At 44.8% G+C, this 21,863-nt stretch overlaps 1 protein-coding gene across 1 annotated transcript; it reads right to left on the bottom strand.

Annotated features, from left to right (window-relative positions):
- Positions 1 to 6,680: 6,680 nt before the first annotated feature.
- On the bottom strand, positions 6,681 to 20,026 carry LOC115187614 (protein naked cuticle homolog 2-like). The gene is made up of 7 exons (XM_029746583.1): positions 19,917 to 20,026; positions 18,009 to 18,148; positions 14,561 to 14,656; positions 14,001 to 14,154; positions 10,337 to 10,406; positions 10,144 to 10,262; positions 6,681 to 8,423 (listed from the first exon to the last, which is right to left on the bottom strand). The coding sequence occupies exons 4-7, from the start codon at positions 14,149 to 14,151 to the stop codon at positions 7,771 to 7,773; spliced, it is 993 nt and encodes a 330-aa protein (XP_029602443.1). The 5' UTR covers positions 14,152 to 14,154; positions 14,561 to 14,656; positions 18,009 to 18,148; positions 19,917 to 20,026; the 3' UTR covers positions 6,681 to 7,770.
- Positions 20,027 to 21,863: the final 1,837 nt, after the last annotated feature.

Raw genomic sequence — 21,863 nt, forward strand, 5'->3', positions numbered from 1 at the left:
ATAGTACACTAGTCTCTAACTCTGCAGACTGTCCTTCCATACCCTTCAGATAGTACACTAGTCTCTAACTCTGCAGTCTGTCCTTCCATACCCTTCAGATAGTACACTAGTCTCTAACTCTGCAGTCTGTCCTTCCATACCCTTCAGATAGTACACTAGTCTCTAACTCTGCAGACTGTCCTTCCATACCCTTCAGATAGTACACTAGTCTCTAACTCTGCAGACTGTCCTTCCATACCCTTCAGATAGTACACTAGTCTCTAACTCTGCAGTCTGTCCTTCCATACCCTTCAGATAGTACACTAGTCTCTAACTCTGCAGACTGTCCTTCCATACCCTTCAGATAGTACACTAGTCTCTAACTCTGCAGTCTGTCCTTCCATACCCTTCAGATAGTACACTAGTCTCTACCTCTGCAGTCTGTCCTTCCATACCCTTCAGATAGTACACTAGTCTCTAACTCTGCAGACTGTCCTTCCATACCCTTCAGATAGTACACTAGTCTCTAACTCTGCAGACTGTCCTTCCATACCCTTCAGATAGTACACTAGTCTCTAACTCTGCAGACTGTCCTTCCATACCCTTCAGATAGTACACTAGTCTCTAACTCTGCAGACTGTCCTTCCATACCCTTCAGATAGTACACTAGTCTCTAACTCTGCAGTCTGTCCTTCCATACCCTTCAGATAGTACACTAGTCTCTAACTCTGCAGACTGTCCTTCCATACCCTTCAGATAGTACACTAGTCTCTAACTCTGCAGTCTGTCCTTCCATACCCTTCAGATAGTACACTAGTCTCTAACTCTGCAGACTGTCCTTCCATACCCTTCAGATAGTACACTAGTCTCTAACTCTGCAGTCTGTCCTTCCATACCCTTCAGATAGTACACTAGTCTCTACCTCTGCAGTCTGTCCTTCCATACCCTTCAGATAGTACACTAGTCTCTAACTCTGCAGTCTGTCCTTCCATACCCTTCAGATAGTACACTAGTCTCTAACTCTGCAGACTGTCCTTCCATACCCTTCAGATAGTACACTAGTCTCTAACTCTGCAGACTGTCCTTCCATACCCTTCAGATAGTACACTAGTCTCTAACTCTGCAGACTGTCCTTCCATACCCTTCAGATAGTACACTAGTCTCTAACTCTGCAGTCTGTCCTTCCATACCCTTCAGATAGTACACTAGTCTCTAACTCTGCAGACTGTCCTTCCATACCCTTCAGATAGTACACTAGTCTCTAACTCTGCAGTCTGTCCTTCCATACCCTTCAGATAGTACACTAGTCTCTACCTCTGCAGTCTGTCCTTCCATACCCTTCAGATAGTACACTAGTCTCTAACTCTGCAGTCTGTCCTTCCATACCCTTCAGATAGTACACTAGTCTCTAACTCTGCAGACTGTCCTTCCATACCCTTCAGATAGTACACTAGTCTCTAACTCTGCAGACTGTCCTTCCATACCCTTCAGATAGTACACTAGTCTCTAACTCTGCAGTCTGTCCTTCCATACCCTTCAGATAGTACACTAGTCTCTAACTCTGCAGTCTTCCCTTCCCTTCTATACCTTTTGGCTTGTGAACATGTAGTGCTAATTTTAGTATGCATATTTATAGAGGCAAATACTACCAGATAAAACCCTTTCTTTCAAACCTCTTGTTGGCAAGTTGTTGCTAACACAAGATAGATAACACACATATGCTATGCTCCGTATTGATGTGCAGTTACGAGAGCGGTCAAACTGGCTGGCCACAGGGGTCGACCATCCCCATGACCCACTGCTCTACACCCTGCCAATCAGACAGCAGTGCTCTACACCCTGCCAATCAGACAGCAGTGCTCTACACCCTGCCAATCAGACAGCAGAGCTCTAAACCCTGTCAATCAGACAGCAGTGCTCTAAACCCTGTCAATTTGACAGCAGAGCTCTAAACCCTGTCGATTAGACAGCAGAGCTCTAAACCCTGTCAATCAGACAGCAGAGCTCTAAACCCTGTCAATCAGAAACCAGTGCAGCCTGCCATGGCAACTGATTATATTAGTTAAAGGGACAATACACCTCAAAAGTTTTGCATTACATTTTTCAGATTCTACGAATAACAATAATCTGAAATAAACATTTACCTTATTCTCTCTTCATTAGCAATAACAACTATTGTATCACATATAGAAATAGTTAATTATTAAGCTGAGGACGAGTGATGAGGACAACAGTGGATTTGGCATCCTATGGGCCCTATAGGTCAGAGGAGAATATGCTCTCCGCCTGCATCCCAAATGGCACCCTATTCCCTGTATAGTGCACTACTTTAGACTAGAACCCATATGGCCCAATAGAGAATAGGGTGCCATTTGGGACACTGGGAATCCCCCAGCAGGAGTCTTCTTCCCCATCCATCGCTTCACAATTCACCTCTCTGCGTCCTTCTGTTTCGCTCACTCCATTTTCCCAACAATATGGTGGTCAGTAAACGAGAGAGGGGGGAAAAAGTACAACTCTTGACAGCTAGTCAGGGTCTGACTCAAATGAAAGCAGAGAGACAAAATGTCTTCCTCATTTGTTGGGAACAGGAGTCTTAATGTGTTTCCAATGGCACCTTATTCCATATATGGTTTTTTGACCAGCTTCCTAGGGTAGTGGTCAAACATAGTGCACTAAACAGGGAGCCATTTGGGACTGACATTAGAATTAGTGAAGCATTTTTCCTCCAGATTGGACTCAGGAGCTTGGGGCTTAATCAAGTGGAAACAGGGGATGGGGAGTGTGGGGGTGGCCAGGCCAGGCCAGGGGTAGGGTAGTAGGGTGGTAGAATGGGGCAATTGTTGTGAAGAAAGCCCTCATGTCGAGTCTGCTTTGATGTCTTCCTGCAGGGATACAGTTCATTTCCACAGTAGCATTCAACCCCAAAGCCAATTTTTGTTTGCAGATTACTAGCAAATTATTTGGAGCAAATTCTTACTTTCTTTGTAAAGTATGTTGTGAAATGCACTTTAAATGAATTGTAACTTGACTAGTTTGTGGACTAATTTACAACATGAATGTATTATTTATAATTGTCAGGTATGAGGCATTTTCCACAAAATGTTTTTAAATAGCTGAATTACTCGACTTCCTGACCGCAGCATCCACTGATCTGTAATGTGTTCCATCCACTGATCTGTAATGTGTTCCATCCACTGATCTGTAATGTGTTCCATCCACTGATCTGTAATGTGTTCCATCCACTGATGTGTAATGTGTTCCATCCACTGATCTGTAATGTGTTCCATCCACTGACCTGTAATGTGTTCCATCCACTGATCTGTAATGTGTTCCATCCACTGATCTGTAATGTGTTCCATCCATGTCAGTCAGTCATTCACTCTCTCTCTCTCTCGCTCTCTCTCTCTCTCTCTCTCTCTCTCTCTCTCTCTCTCTCTCTCTCTCTCTCATGACAATATCAATATTCACGAAAGATTCCTCCTGTCTTTCCCAGTGCGTCTAGAGTCCTCCTGTCTTTCCCAGTGCATCTAGAGTCCTCCTGTCTTTCCCAGTGCGTCTAGAGTCCTCCTGTCTTTCCCAGTGCGTCTAGAGTCCTCCTCTCTTTCCCAGTGCGTCTAGAGTCCTCCTCTCTTTCCCAGTGCGTCTAGAGTCCTCCTGTCTTTCCCAGTGCGTCTAGAGTCCTCCTGTCTTTCCCAGTGCGTCTAGAGTCCTCCTGTCTTTCCCAGTGCGTCTAGAGTCCTCCTGTCTTTCCCAGTGCGTCTAGAGTCCTCCTGTCTTTCCCAGTGCGTCTAGAGTCCTCCTGTCTTTCCCAGTGCGTCTAGAGTCCTCCTGTCTTTCCCAGTGCGTCTAGAGTCCTCCTCTCTTTCCCAGTGCGTCTAGAGTCCTCCTGTCTTTCCCAGTGCGTCTAGAGTCCTCCTGTCTTTCCCAGTGCGTCTAGAGTCCTCCTGTCTTTCCCAGTGCGTCTAGAGTCCTCCTCTCTTTCCCAGTGCGTCTAGAGTCCTCCTCTCTTTCCCAGTGCGTCTAGAGTCCTCCTCTCTTTCCCAGTGCGTCTAGAGTCCTCCTCTCTTTCCCAGTGCGTCTAGAGTCCTCCTGTCTTTCCCAGTGCGTCTAGAGTCCTCCTCTCTTTCCCAGTGCGTCTAGAGTCCTCCTCTCTTTCCCAGTGCGTCTAGAGTCCTCCTCTCTTTCCCAGTGCATCTAGAGTCCTCCTGTCTTTCCCAGTGCGTCTAGAGTCCTCCTGTCTTTCCCAGTGCGTCTAGAGTCCTCCTCTCTTTCCCAGTGCGTCTAGAGTCCTCCTCTCTTTCCCAGTGCGTCTAGAGTCCTCCTCTCTTTCCCAGTGCGTCTAGAGTCCTCCTGTCTTTCCCAGTGCGTCTAGAGTCCTCCTCTCTTTCCCAGTGCGTCTAGAGTCCTCCTGTCTTTCCCAGTGCGTCTAGAGTCCTCCTCTCTTTCCCAGTGCGTCTAGAGTCCTCCTCTCTTTCCCAGTGCGTCTAGAGTCCTCCTCACTTTCCCAGTGCGTATAGAGTCCTCCTCTCTTTCCCAGTGCGTCAAGAGTCCTCCTCTCTTTCCCAGTGCGTCTAGAGTCCTCCTCTCTTTCCCAGTGCGTCTAGAGTCCTCCTGTCTTTCCCAGTGCGTCTAGTCCTCCTCTCTTTCCCAGTGCGTCTAGAGTCCTCCTGTCTTTCCCAGTGCGTCTAGAGTCCTCCTCTCTTTCCCAGTGCGTCTAGAGTCCTCCTCTCTTTCCCAGTGCGTCTAGAGTCCTCCTCTCTTTCCCAGTGCGTCTAGAGTCCTCCTCTCTTTCCCAGTGCGTCTAGAGTCCTCCTGTCTTTCCCAGTGCGTCTAGAGTCCTCCTCTCTTTCCCAGTGCGTCTAGAGTCCTCCTGTCTTTCCCAGTGCGTCTAGAGTCCTCCTCTCTTTCCCAGTGCGTCTAGAGTCCTCCTCTCTTTCCCAGTGCGTATAGAGTCCTCCTCTCTTTCCCAGTGTGTCTAGAGTCCTCCTCTCTTTCCCAGTGCGTCTAGAGTCCTCCTGTCTTTCCCAGTGCGTCTAGAGTCCTCCTCTCTTTCCCAGTGCGTCTAGAGTCCTCCTCTCTTTCCCAGTGTGTCTAGAGTCCTCCTCTCTTTCCCAGTGCGTCTAGAGTCCTCCTCTCTTTCCCAGTGCCTCTATAATAGCAGACAAGCTCCCACTGATCCATTGTGTCGCAAAGCCTTTCTCATGCATGTCTTGAATGAAAGCCAGCGTATCGACGGGCTAAGGATAATCACGTTTAGAAAGGCTTAGCGTCTCTAAACGAAGCTGCACTGTGTTTCTGCCTCTTGTCTCAAACACTATTATTGTTTTACTGTGGAGAAAAACATCAGGACTCTCAAATGAGAGGTTTAGGAATGTGTACGTAGCCCGTGGATAGGCTATGTGAGAGCATGCAACGCAGAACAAAACGTTTAGAGCAATGCGAAACTATATTGCCCATACAGCGGCCAACAAACATGGGTTTGGGGTGATTTAAATCGGTGTTGCTAAAATGGAAAGTTTGACAACTGCACTTTGAGCACGAATTAAAAAGAACGTTTTTTTTTAGATAAATCAAATGTACCTGTTTGAATGTCAAGCGGATCGACGCGTCGCTTACCTTTTTGGTTTAGTTCTCACACAGGTGCACAGACGCTTCCTGTCCCTCCCGCGACACACCCGAGGTCACCAAATGTCCATCTTCACTGACCGTTGTCCAACTCTTGCTCGATGGAATGAACCGAACACGTTTCAAAGTTGTGAATTAAATCGTAGTTACAATAAGTTGTAACTTCGCTGTTAAGGGACGTGGCAGAATTTGAGGTGCATTATTCTCAGCCTACAGCGTAGGATTGTTAGGATGGAAATGGCCAGTTGTCAGTGTTGGAGGAGGTTCTCTCAACAGCACAAAGTGGATATTTGCATTTAGCCAACCCTCCCCTCGCTTTTCATTGCTACCATTGTTTGTCACAGACCGGGATCTTATTTGGCTCCCGCACAAATCCTTGATGGCCAGAGCTCAAAGAGTGTAGCGCACCCGGGAGTTGCGCTACTCGGTAATTACAATGTCGTAAATGTCGTGGTATGAAACACAACATTATTTTATAGACCGTTCATCTATGCGCTAATCTAATCTCTGAATCACTTAAGAATACAGAGAGACAATACGCCTACAAAGGAGAGGGAATTCCAAATGGGTTGCCAATATTGACCACGGAAATATAGGCGGCAGACCTTGCCTTAACAGGCTTATATTTTGGGTTCTGGGGTAAGACAGCTCATGAGACATGTATAAATTGTATGAGGCATTTATAAGTTATATTTTTCAAGAAACTATATATAATTAATTTAAACAATCTAAAAATGTATGTAAAAAAATCCCAGATTGCTCATATCAATCCCTCCTAAATGAAATGCTGTCACTAGTTTTGCTATCTGCCGTTGTACGCATCGGATATATAGATTATACATTCGATTTGTAACACGTTTTTCATTGACAAACAGTCCCAAAGCAGACAGTTCCAGAATGAACTATCCCTCCTGGCAGCAACAGGAGTCCTGTCGTGGCCTTCTCCATCCCCTGGACATTGTATTCTGCTATTTCTAACCACATTGTGGCAGTAGAGCACCATCCTTTGACGTACAAACAACCATTAAGCCTTCTTGGACATAACAGGGCTAGGAAACATAACAATATGAATATTCAGTATATATAATGTTTATTAAAATACATCAACGACAAAGACATATATGCATTATTATAATTCGTGATGAAATAACATGCATATAAATACAGTAGAATTATACAGTAAAAGGTGTATACATATATAGATGTGAATGCTTATATAGCTCGATATTTTGTTGCATTAAACTCAGTGGTGATTTGATATTGTTAGTCTGGTTGTGGAAGCCCAACAGCAGGGTTCCAGGTTCCAATGAGGAAGTAGTAGAGAGAACAGGAGGAGCAGCACCTAACACCTGAGATTCACCGTTGGGAGGAAAGCTCTCCTACACACAACACACACAACCCACTCTGACGCTATTCCCTAAATACTGCACTACTTTAGACTAGAGCCCTATGAGCCCTGGTCAAAGGTAGTACACTATAAAATGGAATAGTGTACCATTTGGGACGAAGGAGACAGTACTTAGCTTCTGGGAACAAGCAAATCTATGGGTCAACACCAAGGAGGAAATGATGTCACTTTTGATGACCTCTGTCCACATAGAGCTGTACTGTATCTGTTCTCCCTTTGTGAAGGTCCATGTGTAGAGAGGAGTAGCTTAGTCCAGCAGGACGTTTAAACTCATTTGATTCAGATTCAGAACTGTGCCATAGAAAACGTCTTACAAAACTGCACCACCGTGTCTTCAGCAACCCTTTACAATCGAATACCCACAGCAGTCAAGTGAGCCACACTCCAGTTTCCATCAGTGTGTCTGATCCCAGGATATCTCAGGGAAACTGTCTGGCTCTGGCAGCCTGCCTGGCACAAAATGGAGGAGGGTTCAGATTCTGGGCTGTCTGAATGGCACCTTGTTATATAGTGCACTACATTTGGCAAACGTCTACAGGGTTAGAGTTAGGGCTAACCAATAGGGCTCTGGTCAAAAGTAGTGCACTATATAGGGAATAGGGTGCCATCTCAGATTGGGCAGCCTCAGGACAGAAGCGGAGACATTCCCATTGGGTGAGGAGGTTGAGTCCTTCTTCAGACAGACGGGTGTGGTCAGTCGGTCCTTTAAAGGTCTCTCAGTCTCTGACTGTTACTGTGACTGGGCTCCTATTGGGTCATGTCTGGTGGTGGTGGTGGTAGTGGTGGTGATGGTGGTGTTCGTGGTGGTGGCGGTGCACCAGAGGCAACACAAAGGACCCAGGGCTGCCGTGCAGCCCAGACCCCTGCTCCCTCTCCTTCTCCCTCTCAAGACAAGGGGGAGGCGGGGGAGCCTGCTGCTGCTGCTGGGGATTGGAGTGAGGTGACAGGGGCGTTTTGGACGGGGACAGGCCCTGACCCTCCCTGGCTTTGGCCCGGAGCCGTTTGCTGTGGCTGTGCTGCAGAGGGTGCTGGTGGTGGCTGGAGGAGGGGAGGTGGTACACATCCTGACCTCCGTGACCCCCAGATGAGGAGTTCCCTGTATGCAGCAGGGTCTGGAGAGGAGGAGGCTGAGGAGGGTAATGCCCCCCAGCATGGTATTTACTGGACTTGCCCCTTTCAATTCCCCCATTGGTCCCTCCAACGCCGGCTCCTTTAGATGTTCCTTTGGGGGACTTGAGGAAGTGTGACGCGCCACGACCCCGGGCTTCTAGAGGGGTGTAGTTCTCACCGATGACCTGCGAGCGGCGCTGGTGGGCGGCGTGAGCCTCGGGCTCCTGGGAACGGGAGCGGTTCTGGGACTGGGAGGTCCGCACATGGGTCTCCTGGGGGGGCGGGGGAGGGGTGGATCCTGGAGGAGGGAGAGAGAGAGAGAATAGAGAGAGAAAAAAGAGAGAGATAGAAAGACCGAGCGAAAAAGAGAGATAGACGGAGAGAGAGTACAGAGAGTGAGAGAGAGAGATCACAGAGAGAGAGAGAGAGAGAGAGAGAATACAGAGAGTGAGAGAGAGAGAGAGAGAGAGAGAGAGAGATTACAGAGAGTGAGAGACAGGGATATCACAGAGAGAGAGAGAGAGAGAGAGAGAGATGACACAGAGAGAGAGAGAAAGAGAGAGAATCCCATAATAAGTTGTATGGACTTACTCTGTGTGCAATAATAGCGTTTAACATTATGTTTTAATGACTACCTCATCTCTGTACCCCACACATACTGTACACTTATCTGTAAGGTCCCTCAGTCAAGCAGTGAATTTCAAACACAGCTTCAACCACAAAGACCAGGGAGATTTTGCACCTATTGGTAGATGGGTAAAAATAAAAAAAGATGACATTGTATGTCCCTTTGAGCATGGTGAAGTTATTAATTACACTTTGGATGGTGTATGAATACACCCAGTCACTATAAAGATACAGGCGTCCTTCCTAACTCAGTTGCCTGAGAGGAAGGAAACCGCTCAGGGATTTTACCATGAGGCCAATTCTGATTTTAAAACAGTTACAGAGTTTTAATGGCTGTGATAGGAGGTAACTGAGGATGGATCAAGAACATTGTAGTTACTCCACAATACTAATCTAAATGACAGAGTGAAAAGAAGGAAGACTGTAGAGTATAAAAATATTCCAGAACATGCATTCTGTTTGCAACAAGGCACTAAAGTAAAACTGCAAAAAAATGTGGCAAAGCAATTAACTTTTTGTCCTGAATACAAAGTGTTATGTTTGGGGCAAATCCAATCCAACACATTACTGAGTATCACTTTCCATATTTTCCAGCATAGTGGTGGCTGCATCATGTTATGGGTATGATTGTAATCGTTAAGGACTGGGGAGTTTTTCAGGATAAAAAAAGAAAACGAAGTGGAGCTAAGCACAGGCGAAATCCTAGAGAAAAACCTGGTTCAGTCTACTTTCCACCAGACACTGGGAGATGAATTCACCTTTCAGCAGTACAATAACCTAAAACACAAGGTCAAATCTACACTGGAATTGTTTACCAAGAAGACAGTGAATGTTCCTTAGTGGCAGACTTACAGTTTGGACTTGGACTGTTTGAAAATCAGTTTGGACTGCTTGAAAATCTATGGCAAGACCTGCAAATGGTTGTCTGGAAATGATCAACAACCAATTTGACAGAGCTTGGAGAATTTTGAAAAGAATAATGGACAAATGTTGCTCAATCCAGGTGTAGAAATCTACCCAGAAAGACTTACCCAGAAAGACTCACAGCTCAGGGAGTTGAATACATATCTAATCAAGATATATTTGTCTTATTTTTTTTTCATGTTTTTTTTTGATTTTGTACAAATGTTAAAATGTTTCTTCCACTTTGATATACAGAGAATTTTCTGTAAATCGTTGACAAAAAAATGACAATTAAATCTATTTTAATCCAACTCAACAAAATGTGGAAAAAGTCAAGGGGAGTGAATCCTCTCTGAAGGCAGTGTATGTTGTATAATAGACAAGTTCACTACAAGGCCACTTTATTCTCTTGAAGTTTAATTGGCTATCTGGCTCCAACACGTTGTAATTGTTTGTACAGGGAGAGAGATAAGCTGAGTGGTACCAACCTTCAAACCTGGAGGTGTAGTTCTCTATACCAGCTAGGTCCAGATAGTGATTCCTCCTCTCAGTGTTCTCATCCACACAGTAATGCTGTCCCTCACTGCTCTGACCTGGGTGGGCTGGCCTGGTGTAGGAGGACAGACGTCTGTTAGGGTGTGTGTTGTGTGTGTGTGCGTGTGTGCGTGTGTGTGTGCTGACCTGATGTGAGAAGAAAGCCGTCTGTCTGCTGATCGTCCCTCCTCCTGGTGAAGGCGTCCCGTCTCCCGGTCTGATGAGAGACAACAACATATAAACATAAACTACATAAACAACTACAACATAAACAGCCCTGTACAAACAACTAGCTACATCCCATAGAGAGAGACAGAATACAGCCATGATAAAGTTAACATAGATCTTCATATCTCTCTGTGTCTCTCTGTGTCTCTCTGTGTCTCTCTGTGTCTCTCTGTGTCTCTGTATCTCTCTGTGTCTCTCTGTGTCTCTCTGTGTCTCTCTGTGTCTCTCTGTGTCTCTCTGTGTCTCTCTGTGTCTGTCTGTGTCTCTCTGTGTCTCTCTGTGTCTGTCTGTGTCTCTCTGTGTCTGTCTGTGTCTCTCTCTCTCTCTCTCTCTCTCTCTCTCTCTCTCTCTCTCTCAATTCAAATCAATTCTATTTAAGGGCTTTATTGGCATGGGAAACATATGTTAACATTGCCAAAGCAAGTGAAGAAGATAATCAAAAAAGTGAAATAAACAACAAAAATTAAGTTCCAAAAGAATAAAGACATTTCAAATGTCATATTATGTGCAAATAGTTAAAGTACAAAAGGGAAATAAATAAACATAAATATGGGTTGTATTTACAATGGTGTTTGTTCTTCACTGGTTGACCTTTTCTTGTGGCAACAGGTCACAAATCTTGCTGCTGTGATGGCACACTGTGGTATTTCACCCAGTAGATATGGGAGTTTATCAAAATTGGGTTTTGTTTTCAAATTGTTTGTGGGTCTGTGTAATCTGAGGGAAATTTGTGTCTCTAATATGGTCCTACATTTGGCAGGAGGTTGGGAAGTGCAGCTCAGTTTCCACCTCATTTTGTGGGCAGTGTGCACATAGCCTGTCTTCTCTTGAGGGCTAGGTCTGCCTACGGTGGCCTTTCTCAATAGCAAGGCTATACTCACTGAGTCTGTACATAGTCAAAGCTTTCTTTAAGTTTGGGTCAGTCACAGTGGTCAGGTATTCTGCCACTGTGTACTCTCTATTTAGGGCCAAATAGCATTCTAGTTTGCTCCGGTTTTTTGTTAATTTTTTCCAATGTGTCAAGCAATTATCTTTTTGTTTTCTCATGATTTGGTTGGGTCTAATTGTGTTGCTGTCCTGGGGCTCTGTGGGGTGTGTTTGTGTTTGTGAACAGAGCCCCAGGACCAGCTTGCTTAGGGAACTCTTCTCCAGGTTCATCTCTCTGTAGGTGATGGCTTTGTTATGGAAGGTTTGGGAATCGCTTCCTTTTAGGTGGTTGTAGAATTTAATGTCTCTTTTCTGGATTTTGATAATTAGCTGGTATTGGCCTAATTCTGCTCTGCATGCATTATTTGGTGTTTTACGTTGTACACAGAGGATATTTTAGCAGAATTCTGCATGCAGAGTCTCAATTTGGTGTTTGTCCCATTTTGTGAATTCTTGGTTGGTGAGCAGACCCCAGACCTCACAACCATAAAGGGCAACGGGTTCTATAACTGATTCAAGTATTTTTAGCCAGATCCTAATTGGTATGTCAAATGTTATGTTCCTTTTGATGGCATAGAAGGCCCTTCTTGCCTTGTCTCTCAGGCCGTTCACAGCTTTGTGGAAGTTACCCGTGGTGCTGATGTTTAGGCCAAGGTATGTATAGTTTTTTGTGTGCTCTAGGGCAACGGTGTCTAGATGGAATTTGTATTTGTGGTCCTGGCAGCTGGACCTTTTTTGGAACACCATTATTTTTGTCTTACTGAGATTTACTGTCAGGGCCCAGGTCTGACAGAATCTGTGCAGAAGATCTAGGTGCAGCTGTAGGCCCTCCTTGGTTGGGGATAGAAGCACCAGATCATTAGCAAACAGTAGACATTTGACTTCAGATTCAAGTAGGGTGAGGCCGGGTGCTGCAGAGTGATCTAGTGCCCTCGCCAATTCGTTGATATGTATGTTGAAGAGGGTGGGGCTTAAGCTGCATCCCTGTCTCACCCCACAGCCCTGTGGAAAAAAATATGTGTTTTTTGCCAATTTTAACCACAGACGTGTTGTTTGTGTACATGGATTTGATGTTGATGATTTTATAATGTTGTATGTTTTTCCACCCACCACCACTTTCCATCAATTTGTATAGCAGACCCTCATGCAAAATTGAGTCAAAAGCTTTTTTGAAGTCAACAAAACATGAGAAGACTTTGCCTTTGCCTTTGTTTTGGTTTGTTTGTTTGTCAATTAGGGTGTGCAGGGTGAATACGTGGTCTGTCGTACGGTAATTTGGTAAAAATCAAATTTGACATTTGCTCAGTACAATGTTTTCACTTAGGAAATGTACGAGTTTGCTGTTAATGATAATACAGAGGATTTTCCCAAGGTTGCTGTTGATGCAAATCCCATGGTAAATATTGGGGTCAAATTTGTCTCCACTTTTGTGGATTGGGGTGATCACTCCTTTGTTCGAAATATTGGGGAAGATGCCAGAGCTAAGGATGATGTTAAAGACTTTAAGTATTGGCATTTCTGGTCTGTATATTGTATCATTTCATTTAGGATACTGTCAACACCACAGGCCTTTTTGGGTTGGAGGGTTTTGTCCTGTAGTGGAGAATCCAGTGGGTTCTGGTAGTATTTAATAGTTGATTCTAACATTTGTATTTGATCATGTATATGTTTTTGCTGTTTGTTCTTTGTTATATGGCCAAAAAGATTGGAAAAGTGGTTTACCCACACATCTCCACTTAGGATAGATAATTCTTTGTGTTGTTGTTTGTTTAGTGTTTTCCAATTTTCCCAGAAGTGGTTCGGTCTATTGATTCTTCAATTACATTGAGCTGATTTCTGACGTGCTGTTCCTTCTTTTTCCGTAGTGTATTTCTGTATTGTTTTAGTGATTAACCATAGTGAAGTCGTAGGCTCAGGTTTTCTGGGTCTCTATGTTTTTGGTTGGATAGGTTTCTCAAGTTCTTTCTTAGGTTTTTGCATTTTTCATTAAACCATTTGTCATTGTTGTTCATTTTCTTTGGTTTTCTGTTTGAAATTTTGAGATTTGATAGGGAAGCTGAGAGGAAAAATATACTGTTTAGGTTTTCTACTGCCGAGTTTACACCTTCACTATTACAGTGAAATGTTTTGTGCAGGAAATTGTCGAAAAGGGAGTGAATTTGTTGTTGCCTAATTGTTTTTTGGTTAGGTTTCCACACTACTTTCCTTCCATCTATAGCATTTCTTAATATTATTCAGTTCCTTTGGTTTTGATGCTTCATGATTTGAGTATTGCTCTGTTCAAGTAGACTGTGATTTTGCTGTGATCTGATAGTGGTGTCAGTGGGCTGACTGAACGCTCTGGGAGAATGTGGGTTGAGGTCAGTGATAAAGTAGTCTACAGTACTACTGCCAAGAGATGAGCTATAGGTGTACCTACCGTAGGAGTCCCCTCGAAGCCTACCATTGATTATATACATGCCCAGCGTGCGACAGAGCTGCAGGAGTTGTGACATGTTTTTATTGGTTATGTTGTCGTAGTTGTGCCTTGGGGGGCACATGGGGGAGGGAATGCTGTCACCTCCAGGTAGGCGTTTGTCCCCCTGTGTGCTGAGGGTGTCAGGTTCTCTCTCGCTCTCTCAATATATATATATATCCCTCCCTCCATGTCTCTTACCTGGTCCAGTGGAGATGTGGTCTCTCCTGCGAGGACTGCGCTCTGGTGTGACAGTCAGTTTGACCCGTAGGGTCTTCCTCTTACTGTGGCAGGACGAGTGATTGACCGAGGCATCCACCACATCATAGATGGTGTGCATCAGACTGGACATGTCCTGGGGAGGAGGAGGAGGAGGAGGAGTGGACAAACACAGCTTATTATTACACATGTTATAACACAATATAATCTTCTCAGTAAGAACAAAGATAAAGGCTCCACTGTTCCTTATATAGGGCACTAACTTTGACCAGGATCTATAGGGCTGTAGTCAAAAGTAGTGCACTATGTCGGGAAGAGGGTGCTATTTGGGATGCAGACATAGACATATGGTGTTAACCCCGGTGTCCTGGCTAAATTCCCAATCTGGCCCTCATACCATCATGGCCTAATCATCCCCAGCTGCCAATTGGCTCATTCATCCCCTCCTTAACTATTCCCCAGGTGGTTGCTGTAAATGAGAATGTGTTCTCAGTCAATTTACCTGGTAAAATAAGGGTTGAATAAATAAAAGGAAGCCTTACCTCTTTAGTAACTTTGCCACTGTTGTCAAAATCATAGAGGGTGAAGATCCATTCCTGATGATTATCTTCCTCCACGGATACATCACACTCTAGGTCCTGTCGGCATGGAGACACAAGGAATACTCCTTGTTAATGACAAAGACAGCATCCTGTCCAGGAAGTGTATTTGTACATCAGACTGCCTCACGCTACAAGGTCGTTCTGGCTGGGACAAGGCTTACTTACTTAATAACAAAAATACACCCCTATGGGCCCTGGTCAAAATTTGTGCACTATATAGGGAATAGGGTGCCATTTGGGACAAATCCTAGGTGATAATCTTTGCCTAGAAACACAAACACAGTGACTTTGACAACCAGCAGAGGGCAGCAGAGTCAAACCTTTCCTTTCCTACTGCAGCATTTATTCTCTCCACACAGTCACACTCCACTACTGACTGCTTTTCCACAGTCACTCACTCTCCACTACTGACTGCTTTTCCACAGTCACTCACTCTCCACTACTGACTGCTTTTCCACAGTCACTCACTCTCCACTACTGGCTGCTTTTCCACAGTCACTCACTCTCCACTACTGACTGGCTGCTTTTCCATAGTCACTCACTCTCCACTACTGACTGCTTTTCCACAGTCACTCACTCTCCACTACTGACTGCTTTTCCACAGCCACTCACTCTCCACTACTGGCTGCTTTTCCACAGTCACTCACTCTCCACTACTGACTACTTTTCCACAGTCACTCACTCTCCACTACTGACTGCTTTTCCACAGTCACTCACCCTCCACTACTGACTGCTTTTCCACAGTCACTCACTCTCCACTACTGACTGCTTTTCCACAGTCACTCACTCTCCACTACTGACTGCTTTTCCACAGTCACTCACTCTCCACTACTGACTGCTTTTCCACAGTCACTCACCCTCCACTACTGACTGCTTTTCCACAGTCACTCACCCTCCACTACTGACTGCTTTTCCACAGTCACTCACCCTCCACTACTGACTGCTTTTCCACAGTCACTCACTCTCCACTACTGACTGGCTGCTTTTCCACAGTCACTCACTCTCCACTACTGACTGCTTTTCCACAGTCACTCACCCTCCACTACTGACTGCTTTTCCACAGTCACTCACTCTCCATTACTGACTGCTTTTCCACAGTCACTCACCCTCCACTACTGACTGCTTTTCCACAGTCACTCACTCTCCACTACTGACTGCTTTTCCACAGTCACTCACTCTCCACTACTGACTGCTTTTCCACAGTCACTCACTCTCCACTACTGACTGCTTTTCCACAGTCACTCACCCTCCACTACTGACTACTTTTCCACAGTCACTCACTCTCCATTACTGACTGCTTTTCCACAGTCACTCACCCTCCACTACTGACTGCTTTTCCACAGTCACTCACTCTCCACTACTGACTGCTTTTCCACAGTCACTCACTCTCCGCTACATACTCTCCGCTCACATTCAGCAAAAGGCCTTTAACTGCCGTGACGACCTGCAGTTGGAGAAGAGAGGGAGAAAAGGAGAAGAGAGGGAAGGGGAAAGGGGGAGGAGGAATGCCCTACCACCCCAATATAACATCATGTCTTTCTTCCTGGTCCAGGAAAAAGACGTTAACCACAATTCTCAGTTACAGCTTTTCTGGAAGTAACTTTGATTCAGAGGTATCTGGTAACATGACTGTAATTGTAAAAATAAACGTTCGGAGCAGCAGGCCTTGCAGAGAGGCTGTGCTGCAGGCATAGAGAGGGAGCTAGATGACAGAAAGAGAGAGAGAGAGAATGTAGTGTACACTACATCTAGCCTGTAGTGTACACTACATCTAGCCTGTAGTGTACACTACATCTAGCCTGTAGTGTACACTTCATTCAACATATAAGATCCATATCATGTAGTGTACACTACATTCAACATATAAGATCCGTAGCATGTAGTGTACACTACATTCAACATATAAGATCCATAGCATGTAGTGTGCTCTACATTCAACATATAAGATCCGTAGCATGTAGTGTACACTACAATAAACATATAAGATCCGTAGCATGTAGTGTACACTTCATTCAACATATAAGATCCGTAGCATGTAGTGTACTGTACATTCAACATATAAGATCCTTAGCATGTAGTGTACTCTACATTCAACATATAAGATCCGTAGCATGTAGTGTACTGTACATTCAACATATAAGATCCGTAGCATGTAGTGTACACTACAATAAACATATAAGATCCATAGCATGTAGTGTACACTACAATAAACATATAAGATCCGTAGCATGTAGTGTACACTACCTTCAACATATAAGATCCGTAGCATGTAGTGTACTCTACATTCAACATATAAGATCCATAGCATGTAGTGTACACTACAATAAACATATAAGATCCGTAGCATGTAGTGTACTCTACATTCAACATATAAGATCCGTAGCATGTAGTGTACACCACATTCAACATATAAGATCCATATCATGTAGTGTACACTACAATCAACATATAAGATCCGTAGCATGTAGTGTACACGACATTCAACATATAAGATCCGTAGCATGTAGTGTACACTACATTCAACATATAAGATCCGTAGCATGTAGTGTACACTACATTCAACATATAAGATCCGTAGCATGTAGTGTACACTACAATAAACATATAAGATCCGTAGCATGTAGTGTACTCTACATTCAACATATAAGATCCGTAGCATGTAGTGTACACGACATTCAACATATAAGATCCATATCATGTAGTGTACACTACAATCAACATATAAGATCCGTAGCATGTAGTGTACACGACATTCAACATATAAGATCCGTAGCATGTAGTGTACACTACATTCAACATATAAGATCCGTAGCATGTAGTGTACACTACATTCAACATATAAGATCCGTAGCATGTAGTGTACACTACATTCAACATATAAGATCCGTAGCATGTAGTGTACACTACAATAAACATATAAGATCCGTAGCATGTAGTGTACTCTACATTCAACATATAAGATCCGTAGCATGTAGTGTACACTACATTCAACATATAAGATCCATAGCATGTAGTGTACACTACAATAAACATATAAGATCCGTAGCATGTAGTGCACACCACATTCAACATATAAGATCCGTAGCATGTAGTGTACACTACATTCAACATATAAGATCCGTAGCATGTAGTGTACACTACATTCAACATATAAGATCCGTAGCATGTAGTGCACACTACATTCAACATATAAAATCCGTAGCATGTAGTGTACTCTAAATTCAACATATAAGATCCGTAGCATGTAGTGTACACTACATTCAACATATAAGATCCATAGCATGTAGTGTGCTCTACATTCAACATATAAGATCCATAGCATGTAGTGTACACTACATTCAACATATAAGATCCAGAGGAAGATGTAAAAAAGACTAGTCTAACTTACATCCAGGCTGACGCGTTTCTTCCCAGAGGCTTTGCCTGCGTCCCCTCCTCTCAGTAGCTGCCTGTCTGGCCCTGGGTCTGTGTGGGGGTACTGCAGGTAACTGTCACAGCCCTCAGCAGCCTTCTCTGGAGGTAGAACCACTGGAACAACACAACAACACACACCTTTATCTTCATCTTCATTCAGATCCCCATTAGCTGACGCCATGACGACAGCTAGTCTTCCTGGGGTTCTAAACCCAACAACACAGAGACATAACAGACATGATGACAGCTAGTCTTCCTGGGGTTCTAAACCCAACAACACAGAGACATAACAGACATGATGACAGCTAGTCTTCCTGGGGTCCTAAACACAACAACACAGAGACATAACAGACATGATGACAGCTAGTCTTCCTGGGGTCCTAAACCCAACAACGCAGAGACATAACAGACATGATGACAGCTAGTCTTCCTGGGGTCTTAAACCCAACAACACAGAGACATAACAGACATGATGACAGCTACTCTTCCTGGGGTTCTAAACCCAACAACACAGAGACATAACAGACATGATGACAGCTAGTCTTCCTGGGGTCCTAAACCCAACAACACAGAGACATAACAGACATGATGACAGCTAGTCTTCCTGGGGTTCTAAACCCAACAACACAGAGACATAACAGACATGATGACAGCTAGTCTTCCTGGGGTTCTAAACCCAACAACACAGAGACATAACAGACATGATGACAGCTAGTCTTCCTGGGGTCCTAAACCCAACAACACAGAGACGTAACAGACATGATGACAGCTAGTCTTCCTGGGGTTCTAAACCCAACAACACAGAGACGTAACAGACATGATGACAGCTAGTCTTCCTGGGGTCCTAAACCCAACAACACAGAGACGTAACAGACATGATGACAGCTAGTTTTCCTGGGGTCCTAAAGCCAACAACACAGAGACGTAACAGACATGATGACAGCTAGTCTTCCTGGGGTTCTAAACCCAACAACACAGACATAACAGACATGATGACAGCTAGTCTTCCTGGGGTTCTAAACCCAACAACACAGAGACATAACAGACATGATGACAGCTAGTCTTCCTGGGGTTCTAAACCCAACAACACAGAGACATAACAGACATGATGACAGCTAGTCTTCCTGGGGTTCTAAACCCAACAACACAGAGACGTAACAGACATGATGACAGCTAGTCTTCCTGGGGTCCTAAACCCAACAACACAGAGACATAACAGACATGATGACAGCTAGTCTTCCTGGGGTTCTAAGACAGAGACGTAACAGACATGATGACAGCTAAACTTCCTGGGGTCCTAAACCCAACAACACAGAGACATAACAGACATGATGACAGCTAGTCTTCCTGGGGTCCTAAACCCAACAACACAGAGACATAACAGACATGATGACAGCTAGTCTTCCTGGGGTCTTAAACCCAACAACACAGAGACATAACAGACATGATGACAGCTAGTCTTCCTGGGGTCCTAAACCCAACAACACAGAGACATAACAGACATGATGACAGCTAGTCTTCCTGGGGTCCTAAGACAGAGACGTAACAGACATGAGACTCTATTGAAAACTTTACAACATCCACTTGGAATAGGAAATACGTTTTTCATCATGGACTAGAATGTGGACTCAAAGATTGTTATTCTGCTGTACATACAAGTCATGTAGTTAACTATGCAGCATCAGTGATTGTGAGAGCTTGTCTAGGATCAGTTCAGACTTTTAGATCATAATGAATCATATTATATGGACAGATCCTAGATAAGCGCTACTATTCTGAGACGCTTTTGTTGATGACGGGCCCAGATCTGTGCTCTGCAGATGAAAGTATTTATTCATATCTTACCAGTCTGAAACATTGAAACATGTATTCTTCTACTTACCCTCTAGGGGACAGTGATGGTCTAAGAATTGTCTACCCTTCAGCTCACTATGTGGAAACTCCTAGGAGGGAAAGAGAGGCAGGACAGACAGGTAGAGAGAGAGAGAAAGGGAGGAGAGAGGGGTAGAGATAGGGAGGAGAAAGAGAGGGAGGAGAGAGAGAGGAGAGAGGGGTAGAGAGAGAGGGACGAGAGGGGTAGAGAGAAGGAAGAGAGAGAGGGAGGAGAGAGAGGGAGGGAGAGGGAGGAGAGAGGGGTAAAGAGATGGAGGAGAGAGAGATGTAAGTAAATCTACAGCTTTTTGACGCCAGACACTGAGAAAACAACCAGTTACAGCTGAAGCATTTCCTAATCTGGGAAGGAGGGAGGAGAGATGAGAGGGAGAGGGAGAGGGAGAGGGAGAGAGAGAGAGAGAGAGAGAGAGAGAGAGAGAGAGAGAGAGAGAGAGAAACACGTAGAACATTTGCATGCTTATAATGCTTTACTGTCTGGGGCGGACAGAGAAAGAGCCATCACTGCCAAGCTTTCAAGCTGCCTCCAACTCCCATAAAAGTCACTTGTGCATCTATCAAAACAGACATATGTGCTCTGTCATCTTGACCTGTTCCAGGAGAGAGGCTGAATCCCAAACGGAACCCCATAGGGCTTTGGTTAAAAGTATAGTGCACTATAAAGGGAATAGGGTACCATTTCAGATGCACTTCATATTTGTTCTGATTCTACTTGGGCATTGAGAGATGGGGGCTTGGGATTTCACATGGAATGGTTTGATAAGGGGCTACAGTGGGATGTGATTGGGTTTGATAGGGGGCTACAGTGGGATGTGATTGGGTTTGATAGGGGGCTACAGTGGGATGTGATTGGGTTTGATAGGGGGCTACAGTGGGATGTGATTGGGTTTGATAGGGGGCTACAGTGGGATGTGATTGGGTTTGATAGGGGGCTACAGTGGGATGTGATTGGGTTTGATAGGGGGCTACAGTGGGATGTGATTGGGTTTGATAGGGGGCTACAGTGGGATGTGATTGGGTTTGATAGGGGGCTACAGTGGGATGTGATTGGGTTTGATAAGGGGCTACAGTGGGATGTGATTGGGTTTGATAGGGGGCTACAGTGGGATGTGATTGGGTTTGATAGGGGGCTACAGTGGGATGTGATTGGGTTTGATAGGGGGCTACAGTGGGATGTGATTGGGTTTGATAGGGGGCTACAGTGGGATGTGATTGGGTTTGATAAGGGGCTACAGTGGGATGTGATTGGGTTTGATAGGGGGCTACAGTGGGATGCGATTGGGTTTGATAGGGGGCTACAGTGGGATGTGATTGGGTTTGATAGGGGGCTACAGTGGGATGTGATTGGGTTTGATAGGGGGCTACAGTGGGATGTGATTGGGTTTGATAGGGGGCTACAGTGGGATGTGATTGGGTTTGATAAGGGGCTACAGTGGGATGTGATTGGGTTTGATAGGGGCTACAGTGGGATGTGATTGGGTTTGATAAGGGGCTACAGTGGGATGTGATTGGGTTTGATAAGGGGCTACAGTGGGATGTGATTGGGTTTGATAGGGGGCTACAGTGGGATGTGATTGGGTTTGATAGGGGGCTACAGTGGGATGTGATTGGGTTTGATAGGGGGCTACAGTGGGATGTGATTGGGTTTGATAGGGGGCTACAGTGGGATGTGATTGGGTTTGATAGGGTCTACAGTGGGATGTGATTGGGTTTGATAGGGGGCTACAGTGGGATGCGATTGGGTATGATAGGGGGCTACAGTGGGATGCGATTGGGTTTGATAGGGGGCTACAGTGGGATGCGATTGGGTTTGATAGGGGGCTACAGTGGGATGTGATTGGGTTTGATAGGGGGCTACAGTGGGATGTGATTGGGTTTGATAGGGGGCTACAGTGGGATGTGATTGGGTTTGATAAGGGGCTACAGTGGGATGCGATTG

Source organism: Salmo trutta, unplaced genomic scaffold (genome assembly GCF_901001165.1).
Source record: "Salmo trutta unplaced genomic scaffold, fSalTru1.1, whole genome shotgun sequence".
In the NCBI taxonomy this organism is placed as follows: Eukaryota; Metazoa; Chordata; class Actinopteri; order Salmoniformes; family Salmonidae; genus Salmo; species Salmo trutta.

Excerpts from the sequence above, each read along its gene's own strand:
- LOC115187614 (XM_029746583.1), bottom strand. The coding sequence starts at position 14,151 with ATGTCCAGTCTGATGCACACCATCTATGATGTGGTGGATGCCTCGGTC. Across the intron at positions 10,407-14,000 it reads CCACATCTCCACTGGACCAG|ACCGGGAGACGGGACGCCTT; the intron begins GTAAGAGACATG and ends GTCTCTCATCAG. Across the intron at positions 8,424-10,143 it reads CTACACCTCCAGGTTTGAAG|GATCCACCCCTCCCCCGCCC; the intron begins GTTGGTACCACT and ends TCCCTCCTCCAG.